Source organism: Garra rufa, chromosome 17 (assembly GCF_049309525.1).
Source record: "Garra rufa chromosome 17, GarRuf1.0, whole genome shotgun sequence".
NCBI lineage: Eukaryota > Metazoa > Chordata > Actinopteri > Cypriniformes > Cyprinidae > Garra > Garra rufa.
The window spans coordinates 29,110,444-29,135,512 of record NC_133377.1 but is presented as its reverse complement, the minus strand read 5'-3'; the positions used below and the strand labels follow the sequence as shown (position 1 = coordinate 29,135,512).

At 37.3% G+C, this 25,069-nt stretch overlaps 1 protein-coding gene across 1 annotated transcript; it reads right to left on the bottom strand.

Moving 5' to 3' along the window:
* Window position 1: 1 nt before the first annotated feature.
* Window positions 2-24,610, bottom strand: jazf1a (JAZF zinc finger 1a). Its single transcript, XM_073821255.1, has 5 exons — window positions 23,870-24,610; window positions 9,930-10,002; window positions 6,673-6,869; window positions 5,741-5,910; window positions 2-2,606 (listed from the first exon to the last, which is right to left on the bottom strand). Exons 1-5 carry the CDS (start codon window positions 24,261-24,263, stop codon window positions 2,460-2,462), a joined length of 981 nt encoding a protein of 326 aa, XP_073677356.1. The 5' UTR covers window positions 24,264-24,610; the 3' UTR covers window positions 2-2,459.
* Window positions 24,611-25,069: the final 459 nt, after the last annotated feature.

Sequence of the window (25,069 nt, the reverse complement as noted above, 5' to 3'; positions counted from 1 at the left end):
GCTTGTTTGCTTTTTTTTTTATTTTTGTACCATTGTCCTAAAGTTTACATTGCAGCTTGAGGATAAAGACGTCTCAAAAGAGTCTCTCATTCGCTCGCACAAACACGCACACATTACACGTCGTCTCACATACAAATTGCCTCGGTTCCACAAAAACGTTTTCCACAAAAACATACAGTACGAAAATATAATTTCAAAAGCACTTTACAAAAAGACTTGCAATACGATACATTCACTATATAGTATATCAAACTCCCTCCAAAATAAATGCATCTCAGTCACATTACTACATTGTAGGTCTGAGGAATCACACGGATCCTATCCAATGAAATCATGTTTTACAGGTTCTAAGTTTGCGTGTCAAAGCTGAGACCAAATGACTCCGTAGCCAAAGAGAGGTACAAATGTGGTTACTGGTACAGTGTCCAAAAATACACACATACAAACAAACATGACACCGGATGAATTGGAAAATAACAGGACAGTGAGTCATCTACAATGAGTCACTCACAAATAGGCATCCAATACTTCTTCATTCCCAAGCTCCAGTTTTTGGCATCGAAATTATAGTAACTCTCCATTCATTCAACTCCAAGCCTTTTTTTTTTTTCGAGAAATCATGGCGATGGTCCAAGATATTAGTGTTTAAATACAGATCCTGTATTTCCTCAATATGAACATCATGGAACATTTTGTCCATATCGAATTTCTGTCCCATCTTAGCACCACTAACAAAAAAAAGTACCATGTTTTATTGGACATGCTCCATAATACTCTTCCAAAAAAAATACCATCATTGTACTATGAACAGCACCTTGTTTTTCCAAGCTTCATATCTGGAGATTTGGCAGTGCCCTTTTTGGTCCACGTTGTTTCATTTGACCGACCCTAACCGAGAAAAACACTCACCAAGACTTGTGGATAGGAAAGCTTGCTTGGTCCTTCTTTGCACCAAAAGTTGAAGACATTTTCCTTTTGTAAACCGTGGTATGCTTTATTTGGCCGACAACGGGACCGATGCGAAATCGTTCAAGAATCAAAGTTGAGAGAAAAAAAATATTCAGGCGTAGCTATGCATCTGGCACTATCGAACTGTAATACTAGCAGTAACAATATAAAGTAATGATATAATACTTTTGACAACAAAGATTGTAACAGACTACAAGCCAAGAGACAGCAGAGCAGCTAAGCGGTCGTGTCATGCTAGCAAGCCGTAGCCTACAATACAAGGCAAGCAGAGGGCTAACAAATACCTTTACACAAACACAACCACGAGGACAGTCCCAAATGTGTCAAAAGTAATCAACGGCAACGACCGAAATAAAGATCGTACGAGCTAAAACTGACCAAAAATACTGCAAGGCTGAGTACACGAAGAAAAGTTTAGGTCCTCTTTAAGGCTTCTCCGCTAACAGGCACCAAACGGATAGCCAGATGTGTGACCCGTTGAGTGTTTGGCAGATCATCCATGTTTCTTTTTCAGTTGGGGAAGAATAACTTGGCACTTCTGCACACTGCTGGTGTAACAGCAGGGTAACAGGGCAGAATAATTCTGCCCTTCTTTGTCTTTCTTTAAGCTGATGTTGGCTTCGACAATAGTGTGTTTTCATTCAGGATTGTTATGTAAAATATTGCTCAGAACTCAAATGCAACTACGTCATGTAACCGCTTGCAGTCGTCTGGAGAAGGCCACATGCAAAGAATTCAATTTCACACCAAAGGTGCTGCCTGCATGCCAGCCGCATGCAAAAGAAATCTGGAAAGGTAACTTTACACTGCGGTAATGTCAGCCGTTTTGATATTCTGTGTGGAATGTTCTGGAACGAAGTGAGTGGAAGTGAGTTTTTTCCTGTTTCCTGGTTTGTTTGTCTGAACGTTGACAGCTGTGTTGTGACCTGAGATCAATGTCCTTCCAATTTAGACAATAAAAAGACTGCTTGTCTATAGAGCAAATAAAAATATGAAATGTACTTTGAAAAAACGATGAGATAAAGTTCTGGTATAAAACATAATATAAATGTTCTGCAAAATATATAATGGAAAATAATACGTTTGGATAATACAACTTAGCTACTAATATATATATATATAAATGTGTCTTTATATAATTTCATATGTACACGTTACAACGTACCTACTGTGGTTTTCACTTTGAGTAGGTTTCATGAACAAAAAGAAATTCTTCTTTTCTGATTTTAAAATCAGAAACAAATGTGTCATGTCCTAATCAACTATCAGTGACTGTGTCACTTAAAAAAAAAAAAAAAAAAAAAAAGGCAGTAAAGAATGATATACATGGAATGTGCAAATGTACAAGTATATCTACATGTATATATAAAATTATACACAAAAGGGGAAAAAAAGAAAGAATGAAATCAGCTTGATCCCAGTTTACATATGATCCAGAAATGTAAATGAAAGGATGATTAGGTAAACTTAAAAATGGTGGTGTGTGTGTATCACAGGGGTGGGTGGAAGTTAATGGTGTGATGTCTAAGGCCTTGAGAGGTTTTATAGCTTTTCCCACAGCGACACTTGAAGGGCTTTCTCACACGGATCTGCGTCCTGTGCCCGTTTTTAGCGTGGTACTTAATACCGTTCACATTCTGAAAGAGAAGTTAGAAGGAAAAGCAGGAATGAGGGAAAACTCGAAAGAACTTTCCAGAAATAATAAAAAAAAACATTTCATGTAATCCACTGCAGGTTTTCAATATTTTGACAGGAAGAGATTGTCTAAACTACATATGTGACCCCGGACCACAAAACCAGTCTTAAGTCACATTTGTAGCAATAGCCAAAATGCATTGAATGGGTCAAAATTATAGATTTTTCTTTTATGGCAAAAATCATACAAAGCTCATGTTCAATAAAGATATTTTGTAAATTTCCTACAGCAAATATATCAAAACTTAGTTTTTGATTAGTAATATCAAAGTCCCTTTAAGACAAGTCATGTCACTCGGCGGCCATCTTTGAAACGCCTCTCGGGCATCAAAGTGCAGCTCCTATCTCTTTGAATGGGGAAACATCAAATTCTCCAAAACTGTTCACCAAGTTTAGGATTAAATTTCATATTTTAAATCTCCAAAGAAATCCAACAAGAACTACCTCACAAATATGGTTCCTTGTGCTCCAATAGCGTTAAAATACGCGTATTTTTCCGGCTAAATGAGCCAGTGCGCATGCGCAGTACTGAGCGCATGTATTAGAGCGCCGATCGTTTCTATAGCAACCGGGACTTCTAACGACAGCTGCAGTGACGCGCTGACTTTACTAATCAACGATTGGCTCTTTCACTAAGAAGGCGGGGCTTCGCGGCCATTATGAACATTGCATTTTTCCCCATTCAAAACTACACGAGTGACATGTCTTGGGTATTCTATAGTCTTTGGTAATATGCATTGCTAAGAACTTCATTTGGACAACTTTAAAGGCGATTTTTAGATTTTTTTTGCACCCTCAGATTTTCAAACAGTTGTATCATATTTCAGCCAAATATTGTCCTATCATAACAACCCATACATCAATGGAAAGCGTATTTATTTATGTATTATGTATCTACCCTTATGACTGGTTTTGTGGTTCAGAGTCACATATAATGTGAACAACCACAGTTTTGGATAATACTACAGTAGTTTGTTATGTTAATTTTTATTAGTGCTGGGAGATATACTGGTTCAAACGGTAAACCGATTTAAATAATGCAAATGTTATGATTTTTTTTTTAAAGCAGCATACCGGTACAAAGGCTTAAGCAATGTACACATTGTCGTTAATTGAGAGGAGATCCCTGTTTATTGCATATACTTCTGACTAATGGAAGTTCAAAATACTGAACTAGGGATGAAAGGTTTATATGAATGTATCTCTGAGGAGAACTGACTGAACTGAAAAGTTTAGATGGCATTTTCTTTTCATCTTACCTCTGTATAATGCATAATAATATAGTATTTAAAAGCACAGCTGCTTTGTTTACAGTGGTAACCAAAAAACACTTTATCGCTGCTGTTCCATAAGGAAGGAAGGAAAGGGGGAAAGGGGGTGAGTGAGGCCAAGTATGGTGACCCATACAAGGAATTTGTGCTCTGCATTTAACCCATCCAAGTGCACACACACAGTAGTGAACACACACACACCGTGAACACACACCCGGAGCAGTGGGCAGCCATTGCTGCGGCGCCCGGGGAGCAGTTGGGGGATCGGTGCCTTGCTCAAGGGACTCACCTCAGTCGTGGTATTGAGGGTGGAGAGAGTGCTGTACATTCACTCCCCCCACCTACAATCCCTGCCGGACCTGAGACTCGAACCTGCAACCTTTGGGTTACAAGTCCGAATCTCTAACCATTAGGCCACGGCTGCCCCAGCCCCATAAGTTGTCCCATAAGCACAACCTGCTGTCAGAAAGTGAATTTGCATTCTCATTCAGCCCGTCTGCTGTTTTTGTTTCGTTTAGATGTTTTGTTGTAACATAATATCACAAAGCTAAGGTCAGAATATTCAGTTTTTTCTTATATTTTGAAATTATACAATCTAATTTGCATCAAAAAATGTTTGTTTGGATGCAGTGGTTATGCAACTGTTTAATGCATTCTGGTCCATATAAAGGCACAGTCAGGGAAAAACCATGATAAAACATCAAATCGCCAGAATTTCAAAAAAGGTCAAACTGCCCAGCACTAATTATATTTTTTTCTGATTTATCTGATACCACAATAATACTTTATATTTAAATATGTACATACTAGGGCTGCCCTTGACTAAAGATTTTTCTGGTCGACCAGTAGTCGTTCATTTTAAGCATTAGTCGACAATTAGTTGCATGTTTATTAATAAATCGTAATAAAGAGCCTTTTATTGCCTACATAGCCTAATAAGCATTCAAGCTCACGCAAAAAAGCTTGCCACAGCACACTGGCAGATATAATTATGAACGTCAGCAAGGAGACTGCATTAACGTTTTAACAATTTATTGATGAACTAGTGTTTTCTGTATTTTTTGCAAGATGAAGTTGGCGACACTGACTCCTCATCTCCGCATGTGATGCGCCTGTATGCATGTTTCATACAGATTACATAATCTCAGAATATTTGTGTTCTATTTGAATTGGTTAATTAAAAAGTAGACATTTTACTCTTTATAGGTATATTTTCATGTCTGTAAGGCAAGCATACACAGAGTTTCGAAGGTTCATGCTCGAGACCGAGACGGCAGAAAGCGCTTTAATTATTTTACAAAAGCGCAATGTTTCGTTGTTATTCTGGGTGCATACAAATAAATGTAGAGTCTTTACAGATTCAAAAAGTTGTATTACTCTTATATGTATGGCCAAAAATGACGGCGTATTTTAAGAGCAAGTGACCGCACCAGCGCCTCCATCTGTCATGCAAGAGCTACTGTTCAGCTTCCACAGACACTTCAATAGCGCACATTTTTTTTTAGGTTAACATTAGATTGAGTACCCATGTAAAGTTGCTACTGCTTACATATTCCAGATGAAAAGCCATATTTGAGGTCGATGAATGATAGTAAGCATAGGCCAGCCGTTTATGATCTGTCCATCACGGACTGTGTGACTTCTGCAATTCCTGTGGATTTTTTATTCTGCGACTAAATGACTAATAACATTTTGGTCGACCAAGCCTCTTCTCATCGACTGACGGTTAGTCGACTATTAGGGGCAGCCCTAATAAATAAAAAAATATATATACATACAAATATTTTAAGTTATGAGTGTAGTACCTTGTATCTTTTCTTGCATCCTGGAACAGGGCATGCAAAGGGTTTCTCATCCCCACCATTCATGCACATGGAGCTGAGGATGGACTCTGAGCTGATGGCACTTTCTGTAGTCCAGGACTCGTCGCTGTCAGAGTCTTCATACTCCACCTCCTCCTCATCACACTCACTGCCTGAGGCACACCAATAAAGTTAAACTCTTTAATTAGTCACTTATTTGCTTCATATATTAGCTGATGAAAGAACTAATGAGACCTGAGAAAGCAAATGTGTCCTTTGCTACAATTATCCAGTGTTTCTTCATTAGGAGCATAATGTGTTTTTTTTTTTCACCACAGTTCAGGTTGGATTTAACATTTCTGAAAGAACTGCTGTTTATGCAGCACAGATTTAGTCTAAATCAACTAAAAGTAACCAGCAGTCTGCTATTTATGTTATGACCCTTGGCATATTTCTTAACAGAACATAAACTGATATAATGACAGGCTTATTGAAATGTTCATTAAAAGACAAGCGCAGTATAAAACACAGGATATGGAGTGGCCGAGTGGCATGTGGACATCACCCAATGGATTTAAACCAATGGAAACTTTTCAGTACACACACACACACACACACACACACACACACACACACACACACACACACACACACACACACACACACACACACACACTCAATTAGTGCAGCTTTAGGTTTAGTTGGAACTAACTCTCTGACAGCAAATGCAACAAACCATAATTTAGAGGTTAATAAATCAGAAAATTTGAGACTTAATTATAACAAATTAAAAGACATGAGGAATCAGCAGCCGTTAAATTTTCCACAAGTATTACAAACACTCCTAATGAGTTAGAACTATAAGTAAGTAGTAATTGTTTTTCATAGATACATCTAACTTTATAATTGCATAATATCATCCAAACTCCATTCACCTGTGGGTGTGCTGCTGCGGAAGGAGGATGAGGGTGTGATGGGAGGGGTGACGGGTGGAGTCAGGCTGCCGTTGCTATGCCGGGGAGGCGTGGCCGTACTGTTACGCGATACACCTCCGGTGACTGATATAGCGATTTTGGGTTGGACCTTCTTCTTCTGAGTTTCTTGCTCTCTGCGTGCCGCTTCAGTCATGAACCTGAAGAAAAACAAACGGCAAACAAAAGGCCATGTTAATAGATTTATGTGCAGGTAATGATGCACCTGAGGACTATTGTTCTTGGAATGACTTGGAAAGCTACAATTGGAAATTAGATAAATAAAATAAGTGTCAAATACAATTGTCATCCTTCTGTACTGACTTCCCAAGTGTGTAATTTCCCTGTTTTCTTGATGTAATACTATTGTTAGAGAAATTTCCCACTGCACTTTGGTTCAAAATGTCTTACATATATGTACTGACATACTATGTGTGTGAGAATATAATGCATTTTATATGTAAAAGTAGGGTGAACGATAAACAGGTAAACATGAATAACCCATTGAACTACAGTCTCTATCACGGTTACACACTCATGTGAAGTTGCTGTGCTACAGTGGTCACAAAAACATAATTTGCATGCGTTTTTAAAGGAGAACTCCGGTGTGATTTTGACCTAAAGTGTATTGAATCATGATACCGAGTGTAAACGTACCTTGCATATCTCATCTCGTCTTGTCCACTGCTGTCCGAAATCTGGGGTCAGTTATCCGATGCTCACAACAGGTTGTCAATGAAAGTCAATCGGGCATCGAAGGAGCCATGTAAATAAATCACTGTTTTACGCCATTTACGAGGCACAAAGTAGCTCCAGACTTCATTGGTAGACTTCCAAGGGCCCTGACATTTAAAACGAGACACTGAGAACTCAGAAAAAGCACCGGTAGTTTATTTACAAGTAGATTTATACAGACAGTAACTGCAAGAAGTTTAGCGGCCGCCGCCATCTTAAATGTAGTCACGATAAGTCGAGTGTCGAGCACCATGGAATTCATCAGGTTATCAACGTATCAGGTTGTAGTTTCCTTCGTGCTCGACACTCGACTTATCGTGACTACATTTAAGATGGCGGCGGCCGCTAAACTTCTTGCAGTTACTGTCTGTATAAATCTACTTGTAAATAAACTACCGGTGCTTTTTCTGAGTTCTCAATGTCTCGTTTTAAATGTCAGGGCCCTTGGAAGTCTACCAATGAAGTCTGGAGCTACTTTGTGCCTCGTAAATGGCGTAAAACAGTGATTTATTTACATGGCTCCTTCGATGCCCGATTGACTTTCATTGACAACCTGTTGTGAGCATCGGCTAACTGACCCCAGATTTCGGACAGCAGTGGACAAGACGAGATGAGATATGCAAGGTACGTTTACACTCGGTATCATGATTCAATACACTTTAGGTCAAAATCACACCGGAGTTCTCCTTTAAGCATTGTGGTTTAAAAAGAAGTGATTTTAAGCCATTGAAACGCAATAAGCAGTAAAAGAGAACTCATTTTGCTATATGTGTGCTGTCGTAAAGGCACACAAACGTGAAGACAGTGCTGAGAAAACAGCTGAGAAAGAAAACACATGTGTAAAAGTATATTGGATCTGGGCAGCTCTTAAAGTGACAGCAGTCTAATATTCCTGCTCTTTTTCATTCATGTTAATCAATCAACATAGAAGAGAAAATCTCTCTCGCTGCTCTAGACTAGGGCTGCACGATTAATCGCACGATGTTGTGAGGTGCGTTTAGTCAATGAAGCCGGTACTTTGATTAGTAGTAAATCTCCATCACGTGCGTTCAGCTGGAGCGTTCAGAGGCGTAAATCACTGACAAGCTACGCCAAATCGATTTGGCGTAGCTTGTCAGTGATTTACGTCTCTGTGTATTAATTGCCGCTCCAGCTGAACGCACGTGATGGAGATTTACTACTAATCAAAGTACCAGCTTCATTGACTAAACGCACCTCACAACATCGTGCGATTAATCGTGCAGCCCTAGTCTACACTAAATCACTTCTGTAACTTTAATAAGAAGGAATATATATTTAATTTACACAGTGAAGAATACGCAGCGTTTTTATACATTTGATTACTTTATACAAAATATGTAGCATTTATTATTTATTTGTTGTACGGTAATTTTTGGTTCTATTGTTTATGATTAGTTTCTTATTTTTTGAACACTGACTGTTTACTTGTTTTCAGTGAGCTTGAGCTTGTTCTTTTTCTGGAAATTTCTAAAAAAAATTCTAATCTAAAATCTAAAAATTTAGATATCATATATCATGTCACATGATCCTGAATGATTCTCAAGAAACATTTATTTTTATCAATGTTGAAAACAGCTGTGCTGCTTAACATTTTTGTGGAAACTGATTTTTTTTTTTTTTTTTAGGATTATGAGATGAATAGAAAGTTCAAAACAAAAGCATTTATTTGAATATTCTGTAACATTATAAACGTATCATTTGCACGTGTTTTAAGGCATTGCGGTTTAAAAACAAGTGATTATTTAGCAATTGAAACGCAATCAGAAGTGAAAGAGAACTTAATTATATGTGCATGCTGTCTAAGAGGCGTTAGATTATGTGATGTGGTGAATAGAAAGTTCAAAACAAAATAATTTATTTTAATATTTTGTAACATTATAAACTTCTTCACTGTTACAATTTTTTGCATCCTTGCTGAATAAAATTACCTTATTTTAAAAACTCCAATACTTTACTAACCACAAACTTCGAATGGTAGGGCGTTTATTCATAATTTTTCCTACACAAATATGACCCTCAACCACAAAATCAGTCATAAGGGTCTTTTTTTTTTTTAACTGAGATTCATACAGGAATAATTAAATAAAGAAGGCTGAATAAATAACCTTTCTATTGATGTATGATTTGTTAGAATAGGACCGAGACAACCATTTGAAAATCTGGAATCGTGAGGGTGCAAAAAAAAAAATCTAAATATCCAAAATCGCCTTTAAACTTTTCCAAATGAAGTTCTCTGCAATGCATATTACTAATCAAAAATTAAGTTTGACATATTTACGGTACATAGTTTACAAAATATCTTCATGGAACATGATCTTTACTTAATATCCTAATGATTTTTGCCTTAAAAGAAAAATGTATCATTTTGACCCATACAATGTATTTTTGGCTATTGCTACAAATATACCTGTGCTACTTAAGACTGGTTTTGTGGTCCAGGGTCACAAATTAGTATTTCAGCATACCTATTAATGTAGCTCAGAGCAACATATGTGGGCTGCTGCAGCTCCTGCCTCTCCAGAACTCTGGGATCTGTGTCTAAGAGAGGGACAGAGAAAACACAATCACATTAGAATGCAAAACAAAGGATAAAACTGAAGATAAAGATGTCCACATATAGACCAAGGCAAAATCTGTGTATGCAGCAATTACACTGGTGCTCACATTACTTTGTGCTTACTGTAAGTTTGTCAAACAAGTACCCCTAATGCCCTGCAGGCCCAACCCAACCACCACACTTTTTCCATTCTACTTGTGACAGCAGGCAGCTTCCATTGCCTGAGGCCACCAGGCAATGCTTCAAACGTTCCTCTGCCAACTGTGTGTGTGTGTGTGTGTGTGTGCGCACCTGGTATTCATCACGTTATGGGGACCAAATGTCCCCACAAGGATAGTAATACCAGTAAAATTTGACCTTCTAGGGACATTTCTTAGGTCCCCATGAGGAAACAGGCTTATAAATCATGCACAATGAGTTTTTTTGAGGAAGTAAAAGTGTGCACAATCTCCTGTGAGGGCTAGGTTTAGGTGTAGGGTAGGTGTAGGGCCATAGAAAATACGGTTTGTACAGTATGAAAACCATTACGCCTATGGAATGTCCCCATAAAACATGTAAACCCAACATGTGTGTGTGTGTGTGTGTGTGTGTGTGTGTGTGTGTGTGTGTGTCCGGTTATAGTCTGAATCATGGCCTGAGACTGCCCTCAAGTGGCAAAGAGTCACTTATGATCACATTGATCAGTATGCATCTTAATTGTACACATATGCACGCGAAGACATTGTTTACCACACTGTATGTTGAGAGAGAGTGTGTGTGAATTGCAGGATGTTAATTGCTGCTTAGAGCTCATTAAAACATAAATGGTGCACAGAAGACCTCACAAAGAGAAAAGTGCTGAGTATGTGTGAAGCTGGCACATTCTGCATGGTTATTTCACAGAGGTTTTCAATGACCATGTGGAGAAAGTAGAAAAAGAAAAGCATGTTTTTTTGCATTCAAATAGGTCGCATTGCATGCGTGTGTGCAGTTATATTTGTGTATAACAGGCAGTGTATATAATAGCTCCCATATGTCTAAATGAGGTATTACTCCAAGCCATTAAAAGCATTCCACCATGTTCGCTTAACCATTATTCTCCTTCAACATGCAGAAAAGTCTACACGCTCACTTAATGCTTCGTATGAGTTGCCAGATCTCGCATGCGAATACAAATCTTTAGCATTCTGTCACAATCTGTACTAGCATGATTTGAATCCCAAAACACAAATGAATTGTAAAAATGCAGAGTAGCTCTGTTTCCTTGATGTCTTTTAAGGAAACTGGTTTAGAGTGCTACCTGTGTCTGCTGCCTTAATCTCATCAGAGCACTTTCTGGCGACTGCCCTGCATGGATTAGGCCTTCCTCACCTCGTAAAGAGGACACACACACACACACACACACACACACACACACACACACACACACACACACACACACACACACACACACACACATTTGTGTATCTCAGGTGGTCCACTGAGGTGGTCTTCATCAGTGGTTTATTAGCCTTTCCAAATTATTTTACCTGCTGGTGTGCACTTTCAAGCTTAAAATACTTGTGAAATGAAAAACAAATGAACACTAATTTAAAATGAAGTACATCAAACAGGAAATGCTTTTAATAATTTTAAGCTTGTGTTTTCTCATTTTACCTGTACACCAGCATTTATTATTTTATTCTGTTTTATATTTATTTTCCCATAGCTTTTAAATGTAAGAAACACAAATTAGAGACACAAATTCACCTTTAGAGAGTTATCTGCAATTCACGAGTTCGCCCTTACATCTAATCTGCTTGAGCGAGCATTAAGCATATTTTGGCGTGCTGTCCGGGGGAAGGGTTCCGGGCCGGAATACAGGCCGGAACCAGAGAACTCCCCCTGCTAGTGTAGGATCGAAACAGATTAGAAGTGGGGAGTAGGGGTGGAGGAGGGATGCCAAGAAACTATCGCTGGATGGAGGTAAGACGGCTGGTAATATAGAGGATGCGCTGATTGAATGATTGGTTAAACAGGTTGCACCTGTGCCGAATGGGTTGATTATCTGATCGTGCTCCTCCTGAACCTTGTTTAATCAAACATCATTTAATGAGATCCTTGCAAAACATCACAATTTTATATTTGGTTTGTTGAAAATTATTTTTTTGCTAGAAAAAAACATTAGTCTAGTCAAAATAGTTTGAACTGATTTTTAATGTTTTTTAAAGAAGCTCACCAAGCCTGCATGTATTTGTATTTGATCCAAAGTACAGCAAAAAAAAAAACTGTCAAATTTTGAAATATTTTTACTATTTCAAATAACAGTTTTCTATTTAAATATATTTTAAAATGTAATTTATTTCTGTGATTTCGAAGCTGAATTTTTAGCATCATTACTCCAATCACATGATCCGTCAGAGATCATTATAATATTCTGATTTACTGCTCAAAAACACATTTATTTTTATTATTATTAGGGGCCAAGCACCGAAGGTGCATAGGCACCTATTGTATCCGTTAGTGTTATTATTATTCATCCTCTTCCGCCGCAAGTCTATGGCAGCCCATAGAAGCGCTTGCGGGAAAGTTGTATAATTTGGCACACTAATAGAGGACAGTCTCAACTTTAACCATAGCAAGTTTGGAGTCTCTAACTCAAACTCTCTAGCGCCACCACTTGTCCAAGCTTTCACTTTCTTTTTGCTGATAACATTTGAACCATTTTGAACCCGTAAGCCATAAAATCTAAATTCCAATTTTCTCTGAATCCCTGGGTCATGCCGAGTCGAATGAACACCATATTTCAAAAATCGTAAGGATTAGTTTTTTTTCTATAATTAATTGTTTGTGGAACCTACTTTTTCGAACTCCTCCTAGACGGTTTGTCTGATTTTCACCAAAATTGGCTCAGATCATCTTCAGACCATGCCGGCAAAAATTTATGGAATTTAAGTTGATTGGACAAACCGTTCTCGAATAACGCGCTAATTAATTCTACGAAAAGCGTGCAAAAATGGAAGTGAGGCCATATCTCCGCAACGCTTTGAAGTATTGAGACAAAAACTTGGTGTGTGTTATAACAAGCATGACCTGAGGCGACCTGCAGTGTTTCGTCACAGTGCCACCTAGTGGTCAGGAGATATGAAAATAGGCTATTTTTGCCTATAACTTCTTAGTGATTTGGCCCAAAATCTCGAAACTCATCCCGTTAGATTCGGAGGAGCATGCCGAGTCAAACCATACCCAATTTTCCCATGTCAGCCATTTTGGGTGTCGGCCATTTTGAATTTAGCTTTAAAATGCTGTATCTTGAGAACGGATTAGCGTATGGTTTTGACAATAATTACAAAAATGTTCGGCATTTTGGGGCCAGCGCCACCTTGTGGTCAAAAGTTATAACGAAATTTTGAAAAATGCTAATAACTTCTAAAAAAAATGGCTTATTGTAATAAAAGTGATCTCAAAATATTCCTTGGGTCAGGCCGAGAACATTGATACCAATTATGCCAAAATTGGCCTAACTTCCTGTTCGCCATTTTGATTAATGTAGAAAACCTACTTTTTCGAACTCCTCCTAGACTGTTAGTCGGATTTTCACCAAATTTAACTCGGATCATCTTCAGACCATGCTGACAAAAAGTTATGGATTTCGTGTCGATATTCGAAACCGTTTTCATTTAACGGATCAACGAATTTGCAGGAAAGATGCCAAAGCTAATCGGAAGCTGTATCTCTGCAAAGCTTTGAGATATTTGCACCAAATTTGGTATGTGGCATTACCACCTCACACTGATTACACCACATCAATTTGGTAGCAGCGCCACCTATTGGTCAAGAGTAATGAAGCATTCATTAACCATTGATTTTAAAATGATCAAAAATGCTAATAACTGTAGATAATATGAGCCTATAGTAATGAAACTGGTCTCAAAATAATCCTTGGGTCATGCCGACAACATAGATACCAATTATGCCACAGTTGGCCAAACTTCCTGTCCGCCATTTTGATTTATGTTGAAAACCTACTTTTTCGAACTAGTTTTAGACCGTTCGTCCGATTTTCACCAAAATCGAGTCAGATAATCTTCAGACTGTGCGGACAAAAATTTATGGATTTCATGTCGATACATGAAACCGCTTTCGTACAGAAACTCAGTTCAAGAAACTCAGGAAAATGATTATTATTATTATTTAAAACAGTTGAGTATATGTTTTTAGGTTTCTTGGATGAATAGAAAGTTTAGAAAAACAGTATTTATCTGAAATAGAAATCTTTTCTAACATTATAAATGTCTTCATCATCCTTGCTAAATAAAAGTAGTCATTTCTATCATTTCTTGACTCGAAGAATCCTGAAAAACATTTACTTAATTGTTTTAAATATTAATAATAATAATTTGAGTTTCTTAAACAGCAAATTAGCATATTATAATGATTTTTGAAGGATCGTGTGACACTGAAGACTGAAGTAATGATGCTAAAAATGTACATCTTAAAATATATTCAAATAGAAAGCAGTTATTTCAAATAAATGCAGGCTTGGAAGAGACGTAAAAACATTAAAAATCGTACTGTTCAAAAACTTTTGACTGGTAGTATGAAATTGACAGAAATTAAATATCTGCCAAAATTTCCTCTCCCTTATGTAGTTTCAAACTAGTATGACATTCCTCCTTTTATTGGAACATAAAAAGCATTACTAGGATTTTTATGATTCTCCTTTTTATTACAATAAAAGTGAATGAGGATCCCAGGGTCATCCACATGATCATAAACAGTCTGCATTACTTTTTTGGTTAACTTCCACTGCATTATATGAAAAAGAACCGTTCTTTACTATTAATAACTTCTTTTGTGTTCCACAGAAGAAAGTGAGTCATCCAGGTCTTAAAGAACATTAGGGTGTGACAATTATGGCAGAATTTTCATTTCTGTAGGGTGAATTATTCCTTTAAATCTCAGCAGCCTAATTCAAGTATTATGTGTGTCAGGGTGAAATATAATTACGTGTACCAGGTGCAGAACAGTGAAGGGAGGGCAGAGTTAAATGTTTTCCAATTTTATGATTTCCCTTCACCTAGAAAATGGAGGCACACAAGGTCTTTCCACAGGAAAAGTAGCAAGGAAATACACACGCAAAAGAAACACACACACATACTTAACATTCAGTACCTCTTAAACTGAATGCCCCAGAGTTAATTTTCACATTTAGCAAAATCATAAACTTTCAATAACGGCCGTCATAATTCAGTACAAACAACAACCGTCCTTACGGCAGCAGGAACCTGAGTTGAAAGCGCCACTTGTCCCAAGCAGTAGCAGTAATATTGCATTTTAATGGGCCATGACCAGTATTAAATCCCTATGAAATCTTTATGTAGGGCTAATAATACTAGGCCCTCTGTGAGGACATTAAAGAACTTTCTCTCATAAACATGCCTTTTATTCACAGCCATATCATTAAATCCTCTGCCTATCAAACCTCACCGGGCTATTTACTGCTGTCCTACACGCTGATTTGGGATCAGGTGGATCAAAATTAGACAAAATGCATCCCTGTAAGAACATTTTGGAGTGGTTGGAAACTTTTTAGAGGGCTCTGAAACCACCAAAAGAGCAAACGTGCCACCCCGTGGTGGAATACAGCACAAAAACCATTGGAAAGCAATATGTGTGTGCTCCTGTTAGTGCATAAGTCAGAGGAGCCTGGCATGGAGCAGCAATGCAGGAATGCCGGTTTGTTTTCCAGACGGCTAATTAAAAAGCAGGGGAGTGTTTTAATGCGTTGGAGAGCAGCAGGTCTCCGGATGGAGGGAAGCGGGGGGAGGGGAAGACAGGCGGGAAGGAGGGGATGGAGAGAACTCCAAACGAGGCTGTAATTACACTTCTCAGAGCTCAGCAGGATACGACGCTCCAAACACTTCCGTATGTACACACAAACACACGCAAGCTCAAGGACGAGCACACACATGAAAAGGGAAACAAAAACATAAGCATTCACACACACAAATGCAAAAATTATGCACACCAGCACATAAATACAGACAAACACACACTGGGGTTTGGGTGGGACTAGGAAAGCTGGTATAATGGATTTTCCACTGGATCTCACTAATTGCCTCATAAAAAGCCCTGACAAGTCATTTAATGCAACGCTCTCTTATACAAACACACACACACACACACACACACAATTAAATCATAATGATCTCAACAGAGTGGAACAGAATTAACTTTTACAATTATAATTATCATTTCTTGATATTAGTTTCTCACAATTCATAAACTATTATTGCAACCATTTCAGTTGGATACCCCCGAAAATCAGTACACAAAATTATTAAAAACAACATATGGATGGAATATTCACCATAATGTCGCTTAGCTAATCAAAAACAGCCTTAAGAGGAACAATACTGAGGAATAGATGCAACACTTCCTTTGTGAATATGCTAGAATTATTCATTAACGATATCAACAAAACCTTAAAGCTATGAATGACACCTGTATTGTTAATTATACTAGACAATTCTGACCTCAAGTGTAAAACCTAAACACTTACAACGCCTTTTCATACTTTTTGGTTTCCATGTAAAATCATCTAGCCCTTCCCTCACCGTCTGATATAGCAAACGGATATTGTGTAACGAGCCTGCCATCTTCTGGTCGCTGAAAGAAACGCCCAAGTTTCAAGTATCTACTCTGAATGCTTCATAGTTTTATTTAATAGGTTTACTTAATAAAATAACAACATTTAGGATAGTGAGAGAACAAAATAAAAACGTCTGTAGATACAGTGCCTTGCAAAAGTATTTATACCCCTTCGTTTTTTTTCACATTTTGTTATGTTGCTGCCTTACGTTACACTGCTTTAAATTACTTTTTCCCCACACCAATCTACACTCCATACACCATATTGACAAAGTCAAAACAGAACTGTCACAAACTCGTAAATTTATTAAAAATAAAAAAAAACTGAAATAAGTACATTGCATAAGTATTCATACCCTTAACGCTGTTCTTAGCTTAAGCGCCTTTACAGCCTCAAGTCTTTTTGGTATGATGCGACAAGCTTTGCAAATCAACATTTGGCAATTGTCTGCCATTTTTCGCCTCACCCTCTTCACCTCTTAAGCTCTGTCAGGTTGGATGGGGGCAGATGCACATTTTCAGGTTTCTCCAGAAATATTTGATTGGGTTCAAGCCCAGGCTATGGCTGGGCCACTCAAGGACATTCACAGAGTTAGCCACTCTTGCTGTGTGCGTAGGGTCATTGTCCTCTTGGAAGGTGAACCTTCTGCCCAGTTTCCAGTACTAAATGCTCTGGACTGGGTTTTCATTAAGGCTATCTCAACATTTTGGTGCATTGAGCTTCCCTTCTACTTTAACTCTACTCTACTCCTTCAGTCTTTGCAGCTGAAAAACAGCCCCACAGCATGAGACTACTGCCATCACACTTTACTGTTGAGATGCTACTCTGCAGGTGATGAGCAATGCCTGGTTTCCTTCAAACATGATGCTTGGAATTGAGGTTCATCAGACCAGAGAATCTTTTTTCTCACAGTCTTGAGGGTCCTTTACGTTTTTTTTTTTGTTTTTTTTGGCAAATTACAAGTGTGTTTTCATGTGTCTTTAGTGAGGAGAGGATTGAGTCTTGCCACACCACTAAAGCCCAGATCAGTGGAGTGTTGAGTCCCATCTGCATATATGATCATAGAGCTCAACTAAAGTGACCATCAGGTTCTTGGTCGCCACTCTAACCAAAGCCCTTCTCCATCAATTGCTCAGTTTGGTCCGGAGGCCAGCTCTAGAAAGAATTTCAAACTTCTTCCATTAAGGGTAATGGAGACTACATGTTTCTGTGAACCTTCAATGCAGCCAAATTTTTTCTGAACTCTTCCCCAGATGTGGCTTGATGCAGTCCTGTTTCTGAACTCTATCAGGACTTGGTTTTTGCTGATATTCAATTTCATTCAGTGCCTTTCCAAATCATACCCATTCAATTGAATTTGCCACAGGTTAACTTCTCTCAAAGTGTAGTAAAATCTACAAGCAACATGAACGTTCCTGAGCTAAATTTCAACTGTCCCAGATAAAGGTATGAATACTTATGCTATGGAATCATTTAAGTTTTTTATTTTTTAATACATTTGCAAAGATGTCATTTTGGTGTATGGAGTGTAGATTGATGTGTCAAAAAAGTAATTTAAAGCAGTTTAACATAAGGAAGCAACATAAGAAAATGTGCAAAAATAAAGGGGTATGAATACTTTCGCATGGCACTGTAGTTCCACACAGCGGTAATGGCTTAGTGCAAATGGAAGAGCGGTGTCTATGCTAAAGGTGGCCATTAAAACACTAAAACTCACCTTTAAACCTTTTTTTTTTTTATCTTTTAGCAAAGTTTAATATAGTTGAACTGTTGCTATGATTGCGTTGTCCGCCGCAGGGACAGAATTGGCTGCGTAGCCTGCAGTGACGCAATACGATAAGAGACAACAACAAACACAGACCGTAACAAAGTAACTCTGCATTCAATTGTTTAGAATGATGTCATTTGTTACCTACGACCTGCAAATACAACAGATACGAAACGAACAGGGCATGTCTGAACAAATTTCCACTGCCACAACACTAAACAACAACTTACCTAAATGCGGGTCCGAATACCCGGAGGACCGACTATCACTGGAGGGTATGACATAATGCAAAATTCCTTTCGGCCTAGGCAACTATAAACAGATATATCCAATGCACTTTCCTTTTCGTGTTTGTTTGCATTTATCAGTTTTTCACACTCGCCCTGACGAGTATAAAGACGCACAGCGGTGTTTTGACAACCTGCGATATCTAGCTGTCAAATGAGTCTCACATTTTATTTTAACCCACTATTTGTCAAAATATTCAATCTAGTCTTCTTTACAGGGTAACATTACAGCTCTTTCTTGGTACTATTTGATTACATAATGTAAATATGCTCAGACCCTATGACAGTCTGCAAACGCCTGTCCAGCGTGTCATGTTGTAAAAACAGCACAATTTTACCACAAGGAGGCAATGTTACATAAGCTCATGTAACTTTATAGTCACTCAAGAGTCGAAACTAACTGTATGCAACTGTACCCCGCAGATATATAACTGATCAAGCTGAAGAAAAATTAGGACAAGCTGGAAGCAACAACGTATCTAATTATAAATCTAATTACTTATGTCTACAGTTTATTGAATAACTGAAAAAGGAATTAAAATATACGCTCTTTGAATTCAGATGAAGTAGCTTCACTTTGGTTGTACAAAAATTAAATGAAAGAATTGGCATGCACTACACAAGCCACATCATATGCAAGACAAGTCAAATAAGATAAGCAAGCAACAACATTGCAAAATTAAATTGCAAGAAAACAGCCTGACCAAACACCAACATGACGTCTTAACATCTGAGATGACGTTGCTTGTTACACTGAAATAGCGCACTATATTCTGGAAGTCATTGAGTAACCTCAATTGAGTAAACCTGCCTGTTTGCCTAATGACCTTGATGAACTGAAAAGTATAATCAAAATGCAAAGATCAAAATATGCAAGCAGACACAACCTCTATATTTAACTTTCCAGATTAATTCAGCATGATGACTATGGCACACTGTCAAGACAATACCTGTGTGAAGTAGTAAACACATGATACAAACTAACTATAACTGCAACGAAAGGACTGGTTCAAATACACTACCAGTCAAAAGTTTTTTAATGTTTTTTAAAGAAGTCTCTTCTGCTCACCAAGCCTGCAGTTATTTGATCCGAAGTACAGCAAAAACAGTCAAATTGTGAAATATTTTTACTATTTAAAATAACTGTTTTTTTATTTGACTATATTTTAAAATGTAATTTATTCCTGTAATTTCAAAGCTGAATTTTTAGCATCATTACTCCAGTCACATGATCCTCCAGAAATCATTCTAGTATTCTGATTTGCTGCTCAAAAAACATTTATAATTATTTTGAAAACGGTGGAGCATTACAACAGTGGAACATTATAAATATCTTTATCATCACTTTTGATCAATTTAAAGCATCCTTGCTAAATAAAAGTATGAACTTCTATAAATTTCTTTTTTTTTTTCAGATAAATTATGATTTTTGGATCTTTCTATTCATCAAAGAATCCTGATGAAAAATGTACTCAACTGTTTTAAATATTGATAATAATAATAATAATAATACATGTTTCTTAAACAGCAAATCAGCATATTTGAATGATTTTGAATGATTGAAGGATCATGTGACGCATGAAGACTGGAGTAATGATTCTGAAAATTTAGCTTTGATCACAGGAATAAATTACATTTTAAAATATATTTAAATAGAAATCAATTATTTTAAATAGTAAAAATATTTCAGAATTGTACTGTTTTTGATGTACTTTGGATTAAATAAATCCAGGCTTGGCGAGCAGAAGAGACTTTTAAACATTAAAAATCTTACTGTTCAAAAACTTTTGACTGGTAGTGTATATCAAATTGGAATGCACATTTCTTAATATTATGGCGAAAATGTGTTTAAATATCACTATTAATAGGGATTATATAGAAGCTATTTAAAGTGTACCTGACGTATACTTGCAATAGTTACACTTTAGCATAATTAAATAGGTACATCTTTAGCTGGACCTCAGCACTTTTGCAACAAATTAATTGTTCTATAAAATTACAATTTCAGTACAATTGCAGAATATTTTATTAAGCACATAAATATGTAAATGTATTCTTAGTATACTTAGCACAATAAATGTATTCCAATTTTTTTTTCAATAGGGGTTCTGTGATGGGACTTAAGGTCAAAAGTCATACATTGTACAGCTATTTTCAAAGAGTCTTGTTTCAAATTGGTTTGTTTTTATCACTTCCCATAATTAATTTTTCCATCAATTTCTGTCAGTAGAATAGTCAGTGTCTAAACAATGACCTGCCATCACCAGCACTTCATTTGTTACATGTGTGTGCGATTTCCTAAAGCGATGAAACGGAGGAAGAGTTGGAGACAATCGTGGGATGTAATACAGGAGATGTAAACCGAGTCTGTATCCTGCTCTATATGCCAGCTGTCTAAAATATAGATTGTCCCTGTCAAGTTTTAACATTAATCTCCCATCTAATAGTGCAGAACAAACTCAAGCATCTTCAATTTACATTACGAATTTTAACAATCATCTTCATGACTGGCGAACTGCCAAACCAAGCCACTGCATGGGGTCTGCACTCAATGGGATTATTATTGATTAGCAGTATTAATGAGCTGTGCGGAGGGTTAGGGGGTCTTTCATTGTTGTGCTCATTAAAACAAGAGCTCTGAGGTCAAATCCCTAACCTCAATAGTCAGATCTGTGACTCCTGAGGGAAATCAGGCCAGCTGATCTGTTATGAAGCTACAGTGAATGGGGTGCAGGTGTGTTTCATTCTGACAGATGCTTTCCATTGTGACAGCTGCAGTCACTATGGCACTGCCATCAGAATAGATATGAGCAGCACAGCAAAACACTACGTATCAGTTATAAACATTCATGCATTTCCATTAGAGATCAGCGAATATACTACACAGTCAGAGTAAGGTCAATACTGTATAGGCCAGTACAGTACACTGTAATAATGTTTTCATTATCATGTTATAGCATCTATATTTATTGAGTTTTAGTTTCAACTTGATTTCTTCATCAGTAATTAAATTCAGTTTTCAGTTTCAACTTTTTCCTTAGCGCAGTAATTGAAATTAAGGTGGTTGAAAAAGTGCAATAAATCAATAAACTTTAACTGTGTACCATTTTAATTAAAGTTTCCATTTTAGTGGGCTGACATTTTTACAGTGTACAACTTTTTACAGCACACACCTCTTAAACCAAAATGCATCGTTAATAAACTGTTGCGAAAAACAAGTTCTGAAAACCAACAACAGAACAGACCTCTCAAAATAAAGTTAATTCTGCTTCAAATAGTGACTCTCTAACTTGGGATTCATTTGAAAAGGGAATTTTTGTATGTAAATTTTCAAACAACAGTTAAACACCTAAACAGAGATTCATTCCTGCGGACTTGACAGACAGCTTGAATACACAACACCAGCGTAAACAATGGCTCTCCACAGCGAGCGCTAATTACGGTGGACATGGCAAGCTATTTTTACATTTAGACCTTAGTCAGGGTAGCATCTCATTTCATTTTTGACAGGAATGAAAACGAGGCTGTGAGCGACAGAAGTACAATGCGTTCAAAGGATTTTACTGTAACAACATACAAGTTGTTCAGCTGACAAAACTTTTTTTTCTAAAAAAAAAAACTTTTCACCACCGACTTGTGACAGTTATGTGATCCAAGACCTTTATACAGTGCATTTCATTGTAAAGACTGTACGTTTATCCCTCTCGTTTGCATTAAATTTAATATGATCTATTCTTTAGAATGCAGCTTTGTTACTAGTATACATTTATAATTTTTTTATTGTAGATATTTACACAGTTATATTATTCCAATAATGACTTGTTGTTGTTACTAACCATCCAAACAGTGACTTCTACTGCTACTGGTAACAAATGGCAAAACGTTGCTATTAAATCATATTCCATTTATACAAATATTCAATATTCATATGTGTTCCAATTGTTGCTGGTATTTATTCCACATTTACTAACAACTATTCTACAGGAATGCAGTGGTTAATAAATATGTAATAGTGTCAATTCAATAAGGGTTTGCACTAATGTGATACGTGCCATACTGGAGATTCTCGGATGTAAACAACAGCATGGATTGCATGGTTAATGTACTACTGAATACATTGTTCTGCTTATTTATGCTGTCCTTGCCATGGCAAAATGTGTGAAAGCTGCTAAATCATATAGAGAAGGACTTAGTAAGCAGGAAAGGGCACAATATTTGACAAACTAAAGTTAATAGGTGGTAAAGATACATACGAGCAGTATGAAGATATTAGCCTAATATTTCACCAACTTGACTGAAAACGATAAGAACAAACATGAATGTTGTCAAGATTCTTGCCCTGGAAATCCAGGTTCAGTTTGGCCAACCACAAACCCCTTTTGTTCCTCAGACAGTTTTTTTGCACTCTTCTCCTTGATTTGTTATAACTTTTGGCAGTCTATAGTACTCCAATGTTTTTCCCAGTCTGACCGATTGGTACAGCCCAAAACATGACAATAATTGACCACTTTTAGCAGGAATAATCAGCAAAATATGCGAGTTCCGCTCACTTCAGTGGGATTGTTTACGTTCAGTGCCGCCAATATGGCCGACTGATGACGCTTCATAAAAACACTTTATTATTAGACTACTAGAACACTAAAACAGATATTAGCAGCTATGTGCTACTATTATGTAATACATATACATTCTCTACTGGAAGAAGTTCTAGTAGTGCATTACATATTAATACCGTGAACTGTAATATATACTGTAATATAGTGAAACTGAAAAATTATAATAATTATTCACATTAGTCACTATTTGACAACTTTTATTTATTAACCTAAAGCTACTAATAATGCTACCAGCAAAATTAGGTATTTGTTACTTAAAGCAATACATGTTAAAACGGCTTGCCACATGTACATACAGGCCTAGATCTAAACAGAGCGGCGTCTGGTAAGTAACCGTGCACGAACCCGTGCACCCGTCGCTGAAACCTGCCTATGACTATCTATCGCCTCGTAATTTTAACCGAGTCAATGCTAATGCTATTAAATTTGCAGCGATTTCGTACAAGTGAATTAGCGCGTCATTGCATAGAACCCAGCCAAATGCGCGGCGCACAGACGCGCCTTCTCGCCGCTTGAGAGCGGCTGCTTAGCGGGACAGCAGGCCGAAAGCGGAGCGCCACTTACCGATGTGGTTATCTTCGATGTGAACGATGAGCTCACCCAGGGACTCGAAATGCAACCCGCAACCGCCAAACCGGCAAACGTTGGAGAAAAAGGAGGCAGCCGCGACGCCCGTCATAATGGATGTGTTGGCAGAGGTCCGTGAGCTTGCAGACCGGCGAAGGCAGAGGCTGTGCGGGATGGGGGTGATCAAATAGCCGGCAGCTCGTTGCAGCAGCAGCGGCGGTGATTGCAGCTGGAGCTGTTTAGACGGCTGCCAGCCAATGGGAGGGGGATGGGGGGCAAAGCAGCATGACGGAGGAGCAGGAGGAGGAGGAGGAGGGACCGGCGAAACAAACATGCTGCTGTTCACCTGAGCGGAGAAAGGCGAGGAATGCTTGACTGAGAAGGGCCACATATGCAACTGTATTATTAATTATTTCAGTGCACCTTTTGCTTCCCTGTTAGCTAGGCTTTAAAAGTGTAAGGCTTATTAGTCCCACTGCCTGGGAGTGCAGAAATGATCTAAAAATACATTTTTATCTAATAAACGTAAATGATCATTTTTTACACATAAAGGCTGTGTGACTCTTCCAAGTGCTTATAAAAGTGTTTATAAAAATCTTTTATAAAAACTTTTAATACTATGCAAAAGTAATGAGTCATTAATTTCATAGTAATTAGTCTTGAATTTCACACCTTTGTTGTTGTTTTTATGTGTAAATTAAATTTACTGTATAATATAGCATATATTTCATATGTACACTACCAGTAAAAAAACAGTAAGATTTTTAATGTTTTTTTTAAGTCTCTTCTGCTTGCCAAGCGTGCATTTATTTGATTGTTATATTAATTATTATATATATTGTTAAATAAATAAAAATTAATACTTATATTTAGCAAGGATGCTTAAATTGATAATAAGTGATGATAAATACCTTTATTATGTTTCTATAAGATTTCTATTTCAGATAAATGCTGTTCTTCTGAACTTTCTATTTATCAAAGAAACCTAAAAAAATCTACTCAGCTGTTTTCAACAACATAATAATAATAATAAATGTTTTTGAGGAGCAAATCTAAATATTACATTGATTTCTGAAGGATCATGTGGCTGAAGGAATGATGCTAAAAATTCCGCTTTGAGTGGATTACCCAGGCGTAAATTACATTTTAAAATATTTTCAAATAGAAAACAGTTATTTTAAATAGTAAAAAAAAATA

What these genes read in the sequence shown, in the direction of transcription:
- jazf1a (XM_073821255.1), bottom strand. Translation starts at nt 24,263, where the DNA reads ATGTGGCCCTTCTCAGTCAAGCATTCCTCGCCTTTCTCCGCTCAGGTG. An exon ending in GCTCTGAGCTACATTAATAG is followed by an intron (nt 6,870 to 9,929) that starts GTATGCTGAAAT and finishes GTTTTTCTTCAG; the next exon opens with GTTCATGACTGAAGCGGCAC. An exon ending in GATGCAAGAAAAGATACAAG is followed by an intron (nt 2,607 to 5,740) that starts GTACTACACTCA and finishes CTTCTCTTTCAG; the next exon opens with AATGTGAACGGTATTAAGTA.